The sequence below is a fragment of the Chelonia mydas genome, chromosome 14 (assembly GCF_015237465.2).
Source record: "Chelonia mydas isolate rCheMyd1 chromosome 14, rCheMyd1.pri.v2, whole genome shotgun sequence".
Taxonomy (NCBI): domain Eukaryota; kingdom Metazoa; phylum Chordata; order Testudines; family Cheloniidae; genus Chelonia; species Chelonia mydas.
The window spans coordinates 37,841,053-37,855,528 of NC_051254.2; the positions used below are offsets into that span (position 1 = coordinate 37,841,053).

At 52.9% G+C, this 14,476-nt stretch overlaps 1 protein-coding gene and 1 long non-coding RNA gene across 2 annotated transcripts in view; one reads left to right on the top strand and one right to left on the bottom strand.

The window, feature by feature from the left end:
• LOC102945778 overlaps window positions 1-14,476 on the top strand; it is a 73,353-nt gene that overhangs the window by 3,817 nt on the left and 55,060 nt on the right. Inside the window, exons 5-7 of the mRNA XM_037914892.2 lie at window positions 685-800; window positions 3,187-3,231; window positions 4,596-5,104. Of these exons, the coding sequence (XP_037770820.2) occupies window positions 685-800; window positions 3,187-3,231; window positions 4,596-5,104 (670 nt within the window). The remainder of the gene's footprint in view (window positions 1-684; window positions 801-3,186; window positions 3,232-4,595; window positions 5,105-14,476) is intronic.
• On the bottom strand, window positions 1,894-2,141 carry LOC122462895. Its single transcript, XR_006285777.1, has 2 exons — window positions 2,052-2,141; window positions 1,894-1,934 (listed from the first exon to the last, which is right to left on the bottom strand). It is a non-coding gene; the product is annotated as an uncharacterized LOC122462895 (long non-coding RNA).

The following is a 14,476-nucleotide window of genomic DNA, read 5'->3' on the forward strand; positions in this document are numbered from 1 at the left end:
AGAGCATGGAGATGATGTTTGCACCGCATCTCCACAGCAATATATGTGGGGATTTTGGAAACAAATCTTTCAGATAAACTTCATCCTGAGGTTCTCACCCTGGTACAGAAGACTCTGGAATTGTCCATTTAGTGGGAAAGACTGACCTCAAGTGTTTCTGAGAGATGTCACATCCCTGGGGGAGTGGCTGCCTCAGGATTGTGGGGATGGAATATGGGCCTGTCACTACTGGGGCCCTGGTTACCATTCAGCCCAAGGCAGCAGTGGTCAAGAGTCTTTCTCACCTGAGTCTTTCCCAGCTTGAGGACTGTTTGGAGAACTGTGTGGAATGAGCTGGGGACGGGGGAGTTGGTGTCTCAGTTCAGTTCCTAGTGGACAGATTTCTACAGCACTTTATATAGGAACCTCCTGTCCCTCAGAGCATGGAGGCCAAGGAGTGAATTGGCCATGGAGACTCAATTCCCCTTTTGTCCCCAGAGCTGAGCTCACCAGACCAGAGTTGAAGAATATTAAGGAGTCCTTAGAAGGGCAGGTTGTACGGCCATGGGCTGTGTTGCACCTGCTCTGAGGCTGGGAGAAGTCGAGGAATTCGAACTCCAGGCCCATTAGAGCAGCGACTCACTAGCCAGAACTTATAGTGAGTCACTAAATGCCATATAATAGCAGGAAACTGTTTCTCTCTAGGTGTGAGAAGGGGAAGTTCGAGCAGCCAGAGGAGATTTCTCCTGAACTGGAAGAGCAAGTCAGCGATTTCTCCCAGAAAACTATTGTGCTAATGGAGACTCTGAGGAAGTTCAAAGGTACCCAGAAGGGATCTAGGAATGGAAATTGGGAAGAGCCTCTGAGACTGTGGGAAGAGAATGGTGCTGGTCAATTGGTTCACACTTAGATGATGCTTCTATTTAATTGTTGGGTGAGGAGGCCAGACATTTGGGTCCAAGATTAATTCAAACCTTTGTTTGCACCAGAAACATGCTTTTCGATTACAGTTACAAAGTAAGAAATGACTCATCGACTTTAAGGTCAGAAGGGACCATCATGATCCATCTACTCTGACCTCCTGCACATTGCAGGCCACAGAACCTCCCCACCCACTCCTGCAATTTACCCGTAAACTCTGGCTGAATTACTGAAGCCCTCATATAATGATTTAAAGACTTCAAGTTTTAGAGAATCCACTTTTTTTCTAGTTTAACATCGGTAAATGATACGTGCCCCATATGGCAGAGGAAGAAAAAATCAACCCCAGAGTCTCTGGCAATTTGATTCGGTGGAAAATTCCTTCCCTATCCCAAATATGGTGGTCAGCTGGACACTGAGCATTTCAGCAAGACCCAAAAGCCAGACACCTGGGAAAGATTTCTCTCTAACTCAGAGCCCTGCCCAACTCGTGCCCCATCACCAGCCATTGGATATTTGCTACCAGCCATCGCATATAGAAAGAAGTGCTGGTCAGCTCCCTTCTCCCAGGGCATAGGTGGGTCACGGGGGATTTCTCCTTGGAAGCTCTAATTACCCCATACAATGTCTGGAATATTATACACCTCCAAATTGCATATTTACTAGTTCTTCTCCAATCACCTTTGAGTGGTATGAATATTAAGTACCTTATATTGGTCATACACTACACATGCATGAACACATCATTGGCAGGGCTTCTTTTGTTCAAGTTATTTTCATGTTATTGTTCTCTTCTCTGATTGGTTTATTACCACTGATTACGCACACGCCACTTTCACCCTTGTCGCCACACAGGGGGTATTGGACTTTGTTAACTTCTCTGTGGCTGGATGCACAGCCCACCTCAGCCTAGCTCCAGCCCTTCAGTGCCTCACCCCACTGCACAGCCCCCCTCAGCATAGCTCTAGCCCTTTAGTGCCTCCCCCCAGTGCACACCCCCTCAGCCTAGCTCCAGCCCCTCAGTGCTGACCCCACTGCACAGCCCCCCTCAGCCGAGCTCCCTTCACCCCTTCATTGCCACCCCCCACTGCAAAGCCCTACTCAGACTAGCTTCAGCCCCTCATTGCTACCCTTCCCCCTGCTGCACAGACCCCCTCAGCCTAGCTTCCCAGGAGCAGCAGGGATGAGGGACAGTGGGAAGCCACTTCTGTTAGCCACCAGTCCCGCCTCCCCCCAAAGAATTTGTTCCACCGTGGCCCCTGCTCACAACAGACCCACAGCCAGAGCTTGTCCCTTTGTCCTGGTCAGGAGACAGAGGATGTTCCCATCGACCCTGGCATCACCCCTGCCCGGAGAGGGGTGCCCTGCTCACAGTGAGGCGATGGGAAACCCTGCTCCACTGAGAGATGCCCCTCTCTGCTTCCCACATCCTGTGACATGATGGGGGATCTCCCATGTAAGGGACACAGACAGGGGAGAGACATGGGGTAAGCGGTGTAGAGGTGGGACACACACACACACACACAGACACTCATCCTCTCATCAGACATATTATTTAAACAAGAAAAATAAAAACTAGTGACAACAATGCACTGAAATATGGTTTTAGGATAAATATTTATTTCAATGCCCCCATCCCACAAAAAAAATATTGACTGCGGCAGTGAGGGACATTCAAAACCACTCACCTGAGTTGAATTTATTCCTATTATTATTGTTTATTATTTATTAACGAGCTAGGTTATGGTTTTTTCAGTGTGGAAAATTGTGCGTTATTTTATGGGTTGAATGATGACTGAATGACATAACCCCCCGCCAATGTCCGCCACCCACTCCGGTAATTTTGTCAAGTGTCCGTCGCACAACATAATGCTGCCTGACCCCTGGCCAAAGGGACCAAAGTCGGTAAAGTGACTTTTCAGCCAAAGTCTTTGAATGATCTGGGTCTAGGTTATGACAAAAGGCCGTGAGTGAATGAGACAAACTAACCGGAGTTTGAAGGGTGGGAGGGGACAAGGAGGGGAAAAGTAAATCTCTCTTACAGATTGTGTGTCCTGGGATGATTGTGAGGCTGAAAGGACGTTGGTTCCATTGCTGGGAGATATCTGAATGAACGAGGAAATAGAAGATTTCAGTTAGTTTCTATGAAATGCCTGAGTGTGTCTCTGGGCCCCTCGATCTGTTTCTCTGTCATGATGAAAACACAGTTCTATGCGTTCAGAGTGGGGACACTGTTATAAATATGAAAGTCTGAAATCTCGTCTCTTTTCTCCTTTCCCCCACCAGACACTCTGCCGTCTACACTGGAATCCCTAGGAGCACACAGACAGGGTGAGTTTGCAGCTGGAGATTGTCTTTAAATTAGGAGAAAATTCCAGTGAAAACATCTTCATGAGATTGTAACGAAAGTTACCAACCAAATCACCAGTGGCTGTGTCACACAGAGCCCTAAAAATAACCTGTTCACAGTGAGGAGATCCAGGGGCACTGGAACATGGGGGGCCAGGGGGCCAAGCTCACCCTCTTTTCAACATGGGCATAGTTTGGGGGCAGGGAGCCATGTTGGCCCCCCAAAGTGCAAGCCTTGGGCAGGCGTGGTGCATCGCAGCATTGGCTGTGCTTCATGGAGGGGCGGCTGATCAACTGCGCCCTGTGTAGTGCAGCTTCTTCCTGGTGCTTGTCCCTCTCAGTGGCCCCACCCCTGCTCCTCTTCCCCCTGGACCCTCCACCTGCCCTGGGTGGTGCACGCCGGAGAGTGGACATGGGAAGGTGGAGGGTCAGGGGCTCTCCGTAGGGGCCAAGACTCCCAGCCTGGCCAGGGGCAGGGCCTTGGCGGGAAGACAAAGAGTGGGGCAGGGCCAGGGAGAGGGCAGGGCCACAGGTGGTGCGACCTAGTACCCCCCCTCCCCAATTTCTGCCAAGGTGCCGGAACACCTGGGGAGATCCCAAGCTGACATCACACAAATAATCCTGACACCAACCTTAGTGCTGAGTTCATGCCCATGCTAATGAACAGAAACACTCTCCCTGAGCAGCACCCGAACAGAGCTGTCTGCCCTGAGGACTGACATATCCCTCTGCTTTACCCCAGTGCAGGGGGTCTCCCCATTGCTCTTCTCCAACATCCCGCCTTTCCTCTGGGCAGGGCTGGGCTCTCGCACTGGAGCTGCTTCCTGGATTGGGGCAATCCTTTCCCTCTGATGCTGCCCGCTCCTCCCTTCTCTCTGGGCTGGGGATGGGGCTACCTCACCCAATGCCAACTTCTACTCTCTGGTGTTAATCAGCTCTTCCCCAATACTGCATCTTCCTCTCTCTTCCCAGCCCTGGGAGTGGAGACTGCATTAGAGGAGGGAGATTTCCTCTGGGCTTCAAAACTGTACCTGCTTCCTCTGCTCCCTCCCCACTAAAACCTTTCTTGGTGTGTCTCTCCTGCTGGGAATGGAGCAGAATCAGCAGGGGTAGCTGGGAGCTGACGCTTATGCAAGCGAATGGGAAATTAATGAAGTGGGTCTCCTTACAGAGACTGAGGAAGTGCAGTGACATCCCTGCTCAGTCTCAGGTGCCCGGGACAGAGGCAGCTCCCTGCGATCCAGGCCTGTCCCAGCCAGAACAGGGCTGCTGGGGAGAGTGAGAAATGGCCCCAGCCTCCCCCAGGGCCGAGCTCTGCCCCTGACGCTCTGATTCTCTCTCCCCAGCGAATGTGACTCTGGATCCAGACACGGCTCATCCCCACCTCGTCCTGTCTGAGGGTGGGAAAAGTGTGAGATGGGGAGACACGCGGCAGCGACTGCCCGAAAACCCTGAGAGATTTAATACTGTGTTCTGTGTGCTGGGCTGTGAGGGATTCACCGCGGGGAGACATTGCTGGGAGGTGGAGGTGGGGGGTGAGGGATACTGGGCTGTGGGGGTGGCCAGAGAGTCTGTGGGGAGGAAGGGAGGGATCAGCCGTAGCCCTGAGGGGGGGATCTGGGCTGTGCAGTGGTTGGGGGATCAGTTCCAGGCTCTCACCTCCCCTGTGACCCCCCTGCCCCGGCGCCGGGCCCCCAGCAGGATCCGGGTTTGTCTGGACTGTGGCCGGGGGCAGGTGACATTTATCGATGCTGGTGACGAGGCCCCGATCTTCACTTTCCCGCCGGGCTCCGTCCCTGGGGAGAGAATCCGCCCCTGGCTCGGGGTGGGGGGGGGATCCCGGCTCCGCCTGTGTCCCTGAGACCCACAGCAGAGGGGGAGCCGGAAATCAGCCTCTCTAGCCTCACGGACCCCAGTCTCTATGACCTTGGAGGACTCCCATCTACCCAGCCCCTGGCCCCTCATCTCTATGACCCCTGGAAGCTCCTCCCCCTTCCTCCCTGCAGCCCCAGGCATGGGAGGGGGAGGGGGAGGAACCCCTGGGGCTGCAGGAGGGGCAGAGGGGCCGTGAGGGGCAGAGGTGGGGGCTGGGCAGGGACCCAGCATGAATCAATCAGGGGTTGGGGGGCTGGGGAGAAGCAGCAGCAGGGAGCGGTTTGTGCAGATCTGTGGGATTGGATCTCATGGGGTCTCCCAGCCAGAGCTCCTGCCCCAGGGGCCCAAGTCACTTCAGGACAACTGGTGACACTGTCATGGTCCCACACACACGTGGGGGCAGTGGAGGGGATGGGTAGGGGGTGCAGATTGATGGAAAAACCATGATACAACCTTAAAAAAATTTGGTCAGTCTCATGATTTTTTTAAACTCCTGAGGTTGGCAGCACTGGGGGAGGCAGGGACAAGGCGGGTTTAACCAGAGGGAATTAGAAGAAGCAAGAAGGAAAATGTGAATGAAAATAAAAGAAGAAGAAAGGGAGAGTCCAGGAGAAATGGTGGAAAATATAAATGAGAAGAGTGACAGGAAACTCCTGACAGGGGAACCAGCCTGGGGGAGCAAGAGGGGAAGGGATAAAATTGGGGGTGGAGGGAGGTGGGATGGAGCAGCCATGGGGGCTGATCTGTAACAGGGAGGGGAGGAGAGTGGGAGAAACACAGGAAAATAAACAGGGATCAGAAGGGAGGGTTAGAAAAATGAACAGAAAAGGAGAGTATGAAAGGAAAGGGAACAGAGAGATTTATGACATGTTACTGAAAGTGAGACTGTAACTCATTAATTCCCTCTATTAATTCCTGGCCATTGGTCCATTGGTGCTATTTTAGTGCCATTAAGAAAACTGTTCTCAGTAGCTGGGGATCTGCTTGCCATGCTGTGGTTATTAAGGCTCCTTCTCAGCTCCCTTTACTTCCCACCTTTGGTAATTACTGTAAATAAAACATACAAACAATTCTTTTTCTTTGCTCTCCTTTACTGTCCCAGCTGCAGTTGTCGGGGGCAGAGCCGTGGGATTTGCTGCCTGACTTGGTTGTGTCCCTCCCGGACTCCACAGGGAATATCGCGCTTCTAGGAGGAGAGTTTGAGGTTTACTGGGATGTGTCACTAACCAGCCTGTGCTCTGTCTCTCTCCTGTCCACACCCATGTCAATCTGGAATTGCTCAGCTGTGCTCTGCGGAGAGGTGACTGGTTGCACAGGGGACAATCCATGAAGGGACGTGGTGTTGCAATGCTGAGCGTCACACACACAAGTGGGGAGGGGTGTCCTAAGCCCAGCCCCCTCTCACCGACAGGTGTCTAAATCGGGGCTGCAGGGGGGCGTCGGTCTCTGCTCAGCCACCCACAGACGGGAACCCAGCGCCTGACGTCCGGTGGCTCAGGCACCTATGGCGTTTCTTGCTGGAATGAAGTTCGGGTGACCAGATGTCCCAATTTTATAGGGACAGTCCAGATTTTGGGGGCTTTTTCTTCTATAGGTACCTATTACCCCCCTCCCCCGTCCTGATTTTTTACACTTGTTGGCTGGTCACCCTAAATGAGGTAGGCACCTGCCTCGCTCCACACAAAATGTGAGTGTGGGGGTGGGGAGAAGGTGGAGGTGGGTTTTGTGATGTCACCTGCCTTATAACTTTTACCCCCACGGTGAGAGCCCTCAGCTGGCACGTGGGAGATGCAGGTTCGACTCCACTGTCTAGAGTAGCTCATGAATGTGAGTACCAACCTCAGGGCAAACAGTTACAAACCCCACGCTAGGTATCAAATGTGAACCTCTCAAGCACCATAATAGCCTGAACATGGAGTCACAGACAGGCCCCTTGGGTTCTCCGGTCTGTCTTGCTGCTTTTCTGCCTCCTCCCCTGCTGCATCTCCCTGCTCCCCCTGCTGGGGCTGCCACATTCCCAGCAGCAGAGGGGCAGCTCCTGGCCACAGGTATCTATTGTTAAAGCCACCAGCTGCTCTATCCTGGCTTCAGAAAATGGTGGAAGACGTGGAACAGGAGACAACCTCTCCCCACCCCAGGAAGAACCATTAATAGAAACCTTCACACCCCAAGGCAAAGGGAGCAGGAGGTGGCAGCCCTGGAGAGAGAGACTCTTATCCAGGAACAGGGAGAAGCATCCAGGAAAGAGCCCCCCTCAGCCCAAGGCAAAGGGATGTGGCAGCCCTGAGGGGGAGACCTCTCCATTCACGTCTCCAGAACCCACCTGGTCAGAGTTAAGGGGGTTTGGATGCTGGGCACTGAGAGGGTTTCTGTTTACTGGTGTGTGAGTCTGTATCCCAGACCTGGTGAGGTGTCACCGGACTGCAGTGAGGGGAACCCAAGCATCTGAGCCCCAGGATCCCCAGATAATTCAAGCCTCTGGGACAAGAACAGAGCCCATCCACTGCTCCAGTCTTGGGGTCCCTCGGCACATTCTTTGGGGACTCTCCCCCTATCTGAGGTGAGAAACCCGCTGCCTAACCCCCTGGTGCAGAGCTGAACCTCCAGACTCCCATGTGCTTAAACACACCATCCCCCAGAACTCCACGCCAAGGTGAGAGCCCGCTGGTTTCAGCAGAATTCCCTCCGGAGGCGCACAGTGGTTGTGAAGCATTTGGCTCTGTCTACACTAGACAGCAAAGCACTGCCTGTGGGGTCACCCACGAGCGCTGGGGAGAGAGATCTCCCAGCACTCCTGGTAAACCAGGTCGACGCTCAGAGCCTGTCTACACTGGTTTTTTACAGCGCTTAAACTTGCTGCGCTCGGGGGAGGGAGGGTGATTTTTCACACCCCTGAGCCAGCCAGTTACTGCACTGAGAATTGCCAGTGTAGACAGGCCCCTTCACACACAGAGAGACTCTTTGCTCACGTCCAAAACACTATTGCTCTTTCACTGAGCCATTTGCTGTCTGGGCTTTAATCCCCTCCCCATATCGATGGAGCATCTAAGAAGATAACGGCAAATCCAGAAACCAGGACGTGGACATCTAGCAAGTAACGACTCAGAGGGCTTTCCCCACTTCTAAATAGGGAAGCTTGAGCAACATTCCCCAGCTCAGTAAAGAACTGGAGAGGTGTGAGGCTGGGGATGAGAACTGGCTGCTGGAAGGAGTCGGGGCTCTGACCTGGAGTCTGACCAAGGAGGTCAGACGGAGAGGCAGACAGAGCTCGAAGATGGAGGTTCGCTACTGCTTGCCTGGGCTCTGGGCTGACCAGAATGATCTGTGCTTGAACCTTCATTTCTCTCGGATAACCTAACAACTTCCTATGCAGTGCCCAGCTGACTACTCCACCCGACTGTTCTGACAACGCTCTTTGAGGGTCTCTGCAAACGCTTGCTCAGGTGTGTTTGTCCCTGAAGCGTGTGCGAGTCTCTACCAGGAGTGTCTCAGTTGGCCTCACTGAACAGAGCTCACAGTGTGAAGTCGGAGCGCTGCAGGCCGAGAGCTCCAGTCTAAGGAGAGGGTGAAGCCACGTGGCTTATCCAGGAGGAAGAGCGAGAGGCCTCGGGAGTCCTCCCCGAGCACGCCACCGCTTCTCCCGCCTCCCAGGTTTCTGGCGCCAATCAGCTGTTTGCCGCGCCAGCCTGGGAGGGAGAGAAGCAGAGCGGGGCGGTGCTCAGGGGAGGAGGCGGAGCAGAGGTGAGCTGGGCCGGGGAGCGTGTCCCCTGTGCGCCCCCCCCCCCCGCCATTACTTACTGCAGGCGGCCCTCCGCGCGCCCCCCTGCCCCAGCTCACCTCCGCTCCACTGCCGCCCCCAACCACTTCGAGCCCGAGGCGACCGCCTAGTTCGCCGAGTGGTTGCACCAGCCCTGCGGCAGAGTGAGCTCTGGCTGCGGCGGGGGAAAGAGTGAGCTCCTGTTGGGGAGGGAATAGCAAGCGGGGATAGGGGAAAGGGGAAGGTCCTTCTGTGGCTAGGACTGTGGGGGGAGCAAGCTCCTGAGGGGGGTAACAGAATGTGGCCCTCCAAAAGGGGTTGATTTAAATTCCTGTGCACGTCCCTGCTTGTACCTGGTCTGAAGGGTCCTTGTGAGTGGCAGAGGGTCACATGTTCTCTTCCTCCCAGTGCCTCTCTTGCAAGAATCAGCTCCTCTGACTTCCAGCAGTCTCCTCCCTGGCTGCCCCCTATTCCTGTGACAACCTCTCCCCTTCAAGTTCATTTCCTCCAAGTGGAGCAGGCCCTGCAGGAATGAGGCCACTTGAGCCCAGAGGAGTTTTCATCTGTTCCTGATTGGGATGGGGCTGTGCTTAATCAGGGTGTGTTAATCTAGTTTTATCAAATTGGGGTAAGTCTAAATTAAATAAACTTCCTTCCAAAATGTTACTGGGGGGATGAAGGAAGCAATAGAAAAATGGAAGCTGAATAGCAATAATCACTCCGTCTTAACTTAATTTAAGAACACATAAGGGAAGGGAAGCTCATAAAAAAACATGTATATGTATTTCTGTTTATGTTTTAGGGAAATGAGATCTAGATATTGTAAGTGTCATTTTCTTTCCTCTGAGAAGAAAATGTTTGTACACAATTGGATCCTCATGTGGGAGAGTAATTGAGTCATCGGTGGGTTAGGTGGCCTAGTGGTTAGCACACTTAGTGCCCCCTCCCAGTGGGCAGGTCTTGCAGTCCTGGCCCTCTTTTAATCAGAAGGGCAGGGAGGTGGGCAGTGGTAGGGGAGCCTGGGCCCACCCACTCTACTGGGCTCTGACCCAGGGCCCTAGGAGGGTCAACAGTGTCTGGTGCCCAAAGTTGTCCGCTGAGTTGCCCTCCCTGTGTCACTTCCTACCGTCTGCTGTTCTCCCACAGTTTCCAGTCCAACATAAGCTGGGGGGAAAAAAAGGCAACCAAACCATCAGTCCCAACCAGGCTAAGGACACAGTCAGTCCCTTATCAGGAGCCTTCAGGAGCCTCCTCCCCAGCCTCTCCCCTTTGCGCTGGGTTACTCCCGTTTCAACCCTCCGCAGCCCAGTCACACCCCGCTCACTGCCTGGGGACCTGCCATTGCAGCTGCGTCACTCTCCCCAGGCTCCCTGTGCACGGAGCAGAACTGTCCCTTGCTCCCCTTGGCTGCCCTGCCCTGACCTGTGGCTGCCAAGCTTGTGATCACACAGCCCAAGCTCTGAGCCCAGCTGTGCGACCCCAGTGTCCAGCCCAGGTGCTGGGGGCAGGCGGCTGCTGCTCACAGGGTGGACTCACTCCCGCAAGCTCCAGAAGCCGAGGCCATGAGAATGGAATGAACCCCCCTCCTCCCCCCTCCACCGCACAGGCCACCAGACATGGGGAGGTGGCAGGGGGCGCGTCTGACACACATTTCCACTCAGCCTTTGGCACCCAGCTCCCTGCCACTGCCCCACGGTCCTAGCACTCTCGGGAGATCCTGCTCCTGCCAGGGTCACTGGGCCTGGTCCTGCGGGGAGGGGAGACTGCGAAGCACCATGGGCTCCCTCCAGCTGACACTGCTGGGCCTGATCTTGGAGGGGCTGAGCACCCTCTGTTCCAGTTGACACAGCTGGGCCTGAACTTGTGGGGGAGGGGGCTGAGACCCCTCTGCTCCCACTGAAGCCACTGGGCTTGATTGTGGGGGTGGGAACAAGCACCTCTGGCATCATGGCAGCTGGATTCCATGGGCAGGGGCCAGCCCCAGAGGTTATCATTAGCTGACACTGGGCTTCTTCGGGGCAGAGGGAAGAGTGCATCATGGGTGCAGCTTAGAGCTGTGCTCCCTGCCCTGCCTGGGGAGACCATGGCCTTGCAGAGGCAGCCCGGCTCGGGGAGAAGGACAGAGAGGGCTGCTGGGCAGACAGCCAGTTCCCTGGCTCCCAAAGCATGGAGAGCCTGTGGCCTGAGCAGGCCAGGTGGCTTCCACCAGCTTCTGATCTGCCGGTGCCCCCCTCAGTTTGAAAATCTCTGTGCTAAATGGAAGGCAGAAATCGGGGGGGGGGGCATGACCCCCACTTGCACACCGGCCCATTTTCCTGCCCCCGCTGGCTTTGCACCCTGGGTGGCTGTCCCTCTCACCTTGCACTACTTATGGACCTGTTCCCGTGGCAGGGGCCAAAGGCACCTTCCTCTATGAAGCGGGGAGGGTTGGCACCACTGTAATCACACACATGGGGATGAGCAGGGAATGGACAAAAATCACAAGATGAACCAGATACGTTATATGATATATTTTTGAAACCTCAGGGGGTTTTTTTGGAGGGGGGGGGTCAAACCCATGCTTTTTGATTCTGTCTCACGATTTTTAACTTTTGGGGTTGGCAACACTGGACAGGGTGGGAATAGAAGAAACAAAGGAAAAATATGTCAAAGTGAAACAAAATCAACGGAGAGTCCTGAAGAAAGGGTGAAAACTTGATATGAAAACAATGAAAGGAAAGCACTCTGAAGAGGTAAAAGGCAAAGAGAGGGGAAAGAATGGAGACCATGAAGGGGAATGATCTGTGACAGTGATCCAAGGAGAGTGGAAGAGACACCGAAATAAACAGGGATTGGAAGTGAGTGCTAGAAAAATGGTGAGTCAAAAAGGAACAGTATGAAAGAAAAGGGAATGCAAGAGGGACAGAGAGTTATAAAACATCACTGAAAGTGAGACTGTAACTCTGCAGTGTTACTTCCTTGACTTTGTTGTCATTTTAGTGCCATTAAAAAAGCTGTTTCCAAAATCTGTGAGTCTCTTTTCCATTGTTGTGGGTATTAAAGCTGCTTCTCGGCTCCTTTTCACTCAGATGGGTATTTACAGTAAAGAAAGCAGGAAAAACAATTGTGATTTGTTCCTTGTTAATATTCCAACTGCAATTGTTGCGAGCAGAGTCATGGGATTTGGTTCCCTGCTTGGCTGTGTCCCCCCAGCACCAACAAAGAATATAATATGTAGCCTTTTATTTTATTTAAAGTGAATTGAGTAAGGTGCTGTTACACCTCCCTGGGTTCAGCTTTGGTGGTGACAGTTTCAAGTTCAACAGAGTGAAAGTCGCCTCTGTTACATGTTTCAGATTTAGAGCCTCTAGGAACACAGAAAGACCAAGGATGGCGACCGCACAGACATTCACAAGTACATACTCACATCCTGAACCATAGTCTTCAGGTCTGATGGCTGCCTTGTCAATTGGTCATTAGTAGAGGGATGGTTCCTGCAGGAGTTTCCCATAGGGAACTCATTTTACCCAATCTGCAAGCAGGGGTGCAGGTGCTCGGGCTGCGGAGGGCACCGGGATTAGTAAGGACGGCCCTGCTCCGCTGGGATCTAAAGGGTCCTGAGGTGAAGTGGAGAGGGGGCTGTTGCAGTCAGCAGGTGCAATGCTCACCCTCCCCCCTGCACATGTCCTCCATTTTCCCCGTTTTGGTTTTCTTTGGTGGAGTTTCCAGATCAGTAACTGTCCCAACCTGGTTTTTCCTTTCTCCTGTGCAGGGGGTGCAAAGATCTCCCCCCTCTTCAACTCTGCTGCTGTGCCAAGCACTCGGGGAAGTATGGTGTCGGCACCAATAGCTGAAGCTGGCACAGACTGAGGAATTTGTCTCTTCAGTCTCCTCCCCACTGCTCCTGGGTTTCACTTCTGCTCCCCTAAATAATTGATGGGGGAGGGGAAATGAAGAAAAGCAGCTGAAACTCTTTGCCAGGGACCATGAAATAAGGTAACTCTGAGTGTGAGTTCCATTCTGTTCCATCCAGGCTGGGAGTGAGGCTGATCCTCCTGGCAAGGAGACCTCTTGGGACGGTGCTGAATTCGTATGATGTGGTTGTTATGAATGAATGTGGTGTGGCTTGACATGTCTGAATTTGCTCGAGGATTCTGGGAGCAGGCTTCTTCTCTTAGCATCAGGCAATTGATGTGGAAATTCACTGGCTGGCTCTATTCTGTGTGTATGTTTCAATACCGACCTTTGGAATATGTCAGTCAATATGCCAGCCCACTAGGTAAAGAAAATGTAAAAAACATGTTTCAGAGGGCTAGCCGTGTTAGTCTGTTTCTGCAAAAACAACCAGGAGTCCTGTGGCACCTTAAAAACTAACAAATTTATGTGGGCATAAGTTTTCATGGGCTGGAATCCACTTTGTCAGAGGCATGAAGACAAGCGATCAGTAAGCTTGGCACAAGCTGACCTGGGGCAAAATGACCCCCTTTGGAAGACATCATGCCGAGAGCTTGAGTGAATAACTGATGAGAGGGTAAACATGGAGTGATCTTTGGTTGGTACCTCTGTGCACTCCCTTCCAAAATATTAATGAGAAAAAATTAGTAATAAAACGCCCACAGGGTATGTCTCTGGAACATGTGACTTCTTGGAGGAAAAAAGGTATAAATATTAAGCAAAGTAAATTAGGGTGGGAAGGAAGGAAGGAAACATTCCTTAATTAACTTCCGAAGACACCTGTAATGCCATAAGACAATCTCTGAGTAGCCAAGACTCTGCCTTGGGGGATATTTGACAGGTCAAGTGACAGAGAAGAGAAGAGAAGAGAAGAGAAGAGAAGAGAAGAGCCTTCAGCTAGAAGTGATATGTACGCCCACTTTGTTTGCCAATCAGGATACAGTGTAAGGCCAGCATAGTTACTGAGGGTTTGTGCTTGAGGAATTGAGGCTCACTAGGGAGACGTGCATTACATACCCTTATACTGCTTGTGTGATTCATTCTGAAATAAACTCCTGTGCATTCACCATAATGGATTCGACTTTTCACTGGTTCTGGTAAACATTCTCCCCAGCGGTGGGTTGTTAAAGATCTGTTTCAATAAGAGCCAGGTAGAACATCACTCAGGGCATGTCTACACTAAAATATTAAGTCAACCTAACTTATGTCGGCCTACAGCTGCCATGGTAACTGCATCACTTGTGCTGTCTGCATTTTGCTTCTTGTGTTGGCGGGGCGTGTCCTCACCAGGAGCGCTCGTATTGATTGGACTGTGAGCGTGGGGCAGCATGGAATGGCTCCTGGGAGCCAGTAACAGTGGATGTAAGCTATGCAGTGTCCACCGGAGCACTGGAACCAGTTGGGGCCAAGGGGCCATGCTCCCCCCCTTTTTAACATGGGCATTGTCTGAGCGGCCAGGGGCCAGGTGAACCCCCAAACTGAAAGCCTTGGGCAGACGTGGAATGGCACCAACAGGGGCTGCGCTTCCTGGTCGGGGAGCTGAGAAGGTGATCAGCTCCCTCGATGTGAAGTGCAGCCCCTGCCAGCAGTGCCAGCTTCTTCCTGGTGGGGGAGTTGAAGTGGCCTTAGCCCCCGACCGGCAGTGAACCCCGATCCCTCTCA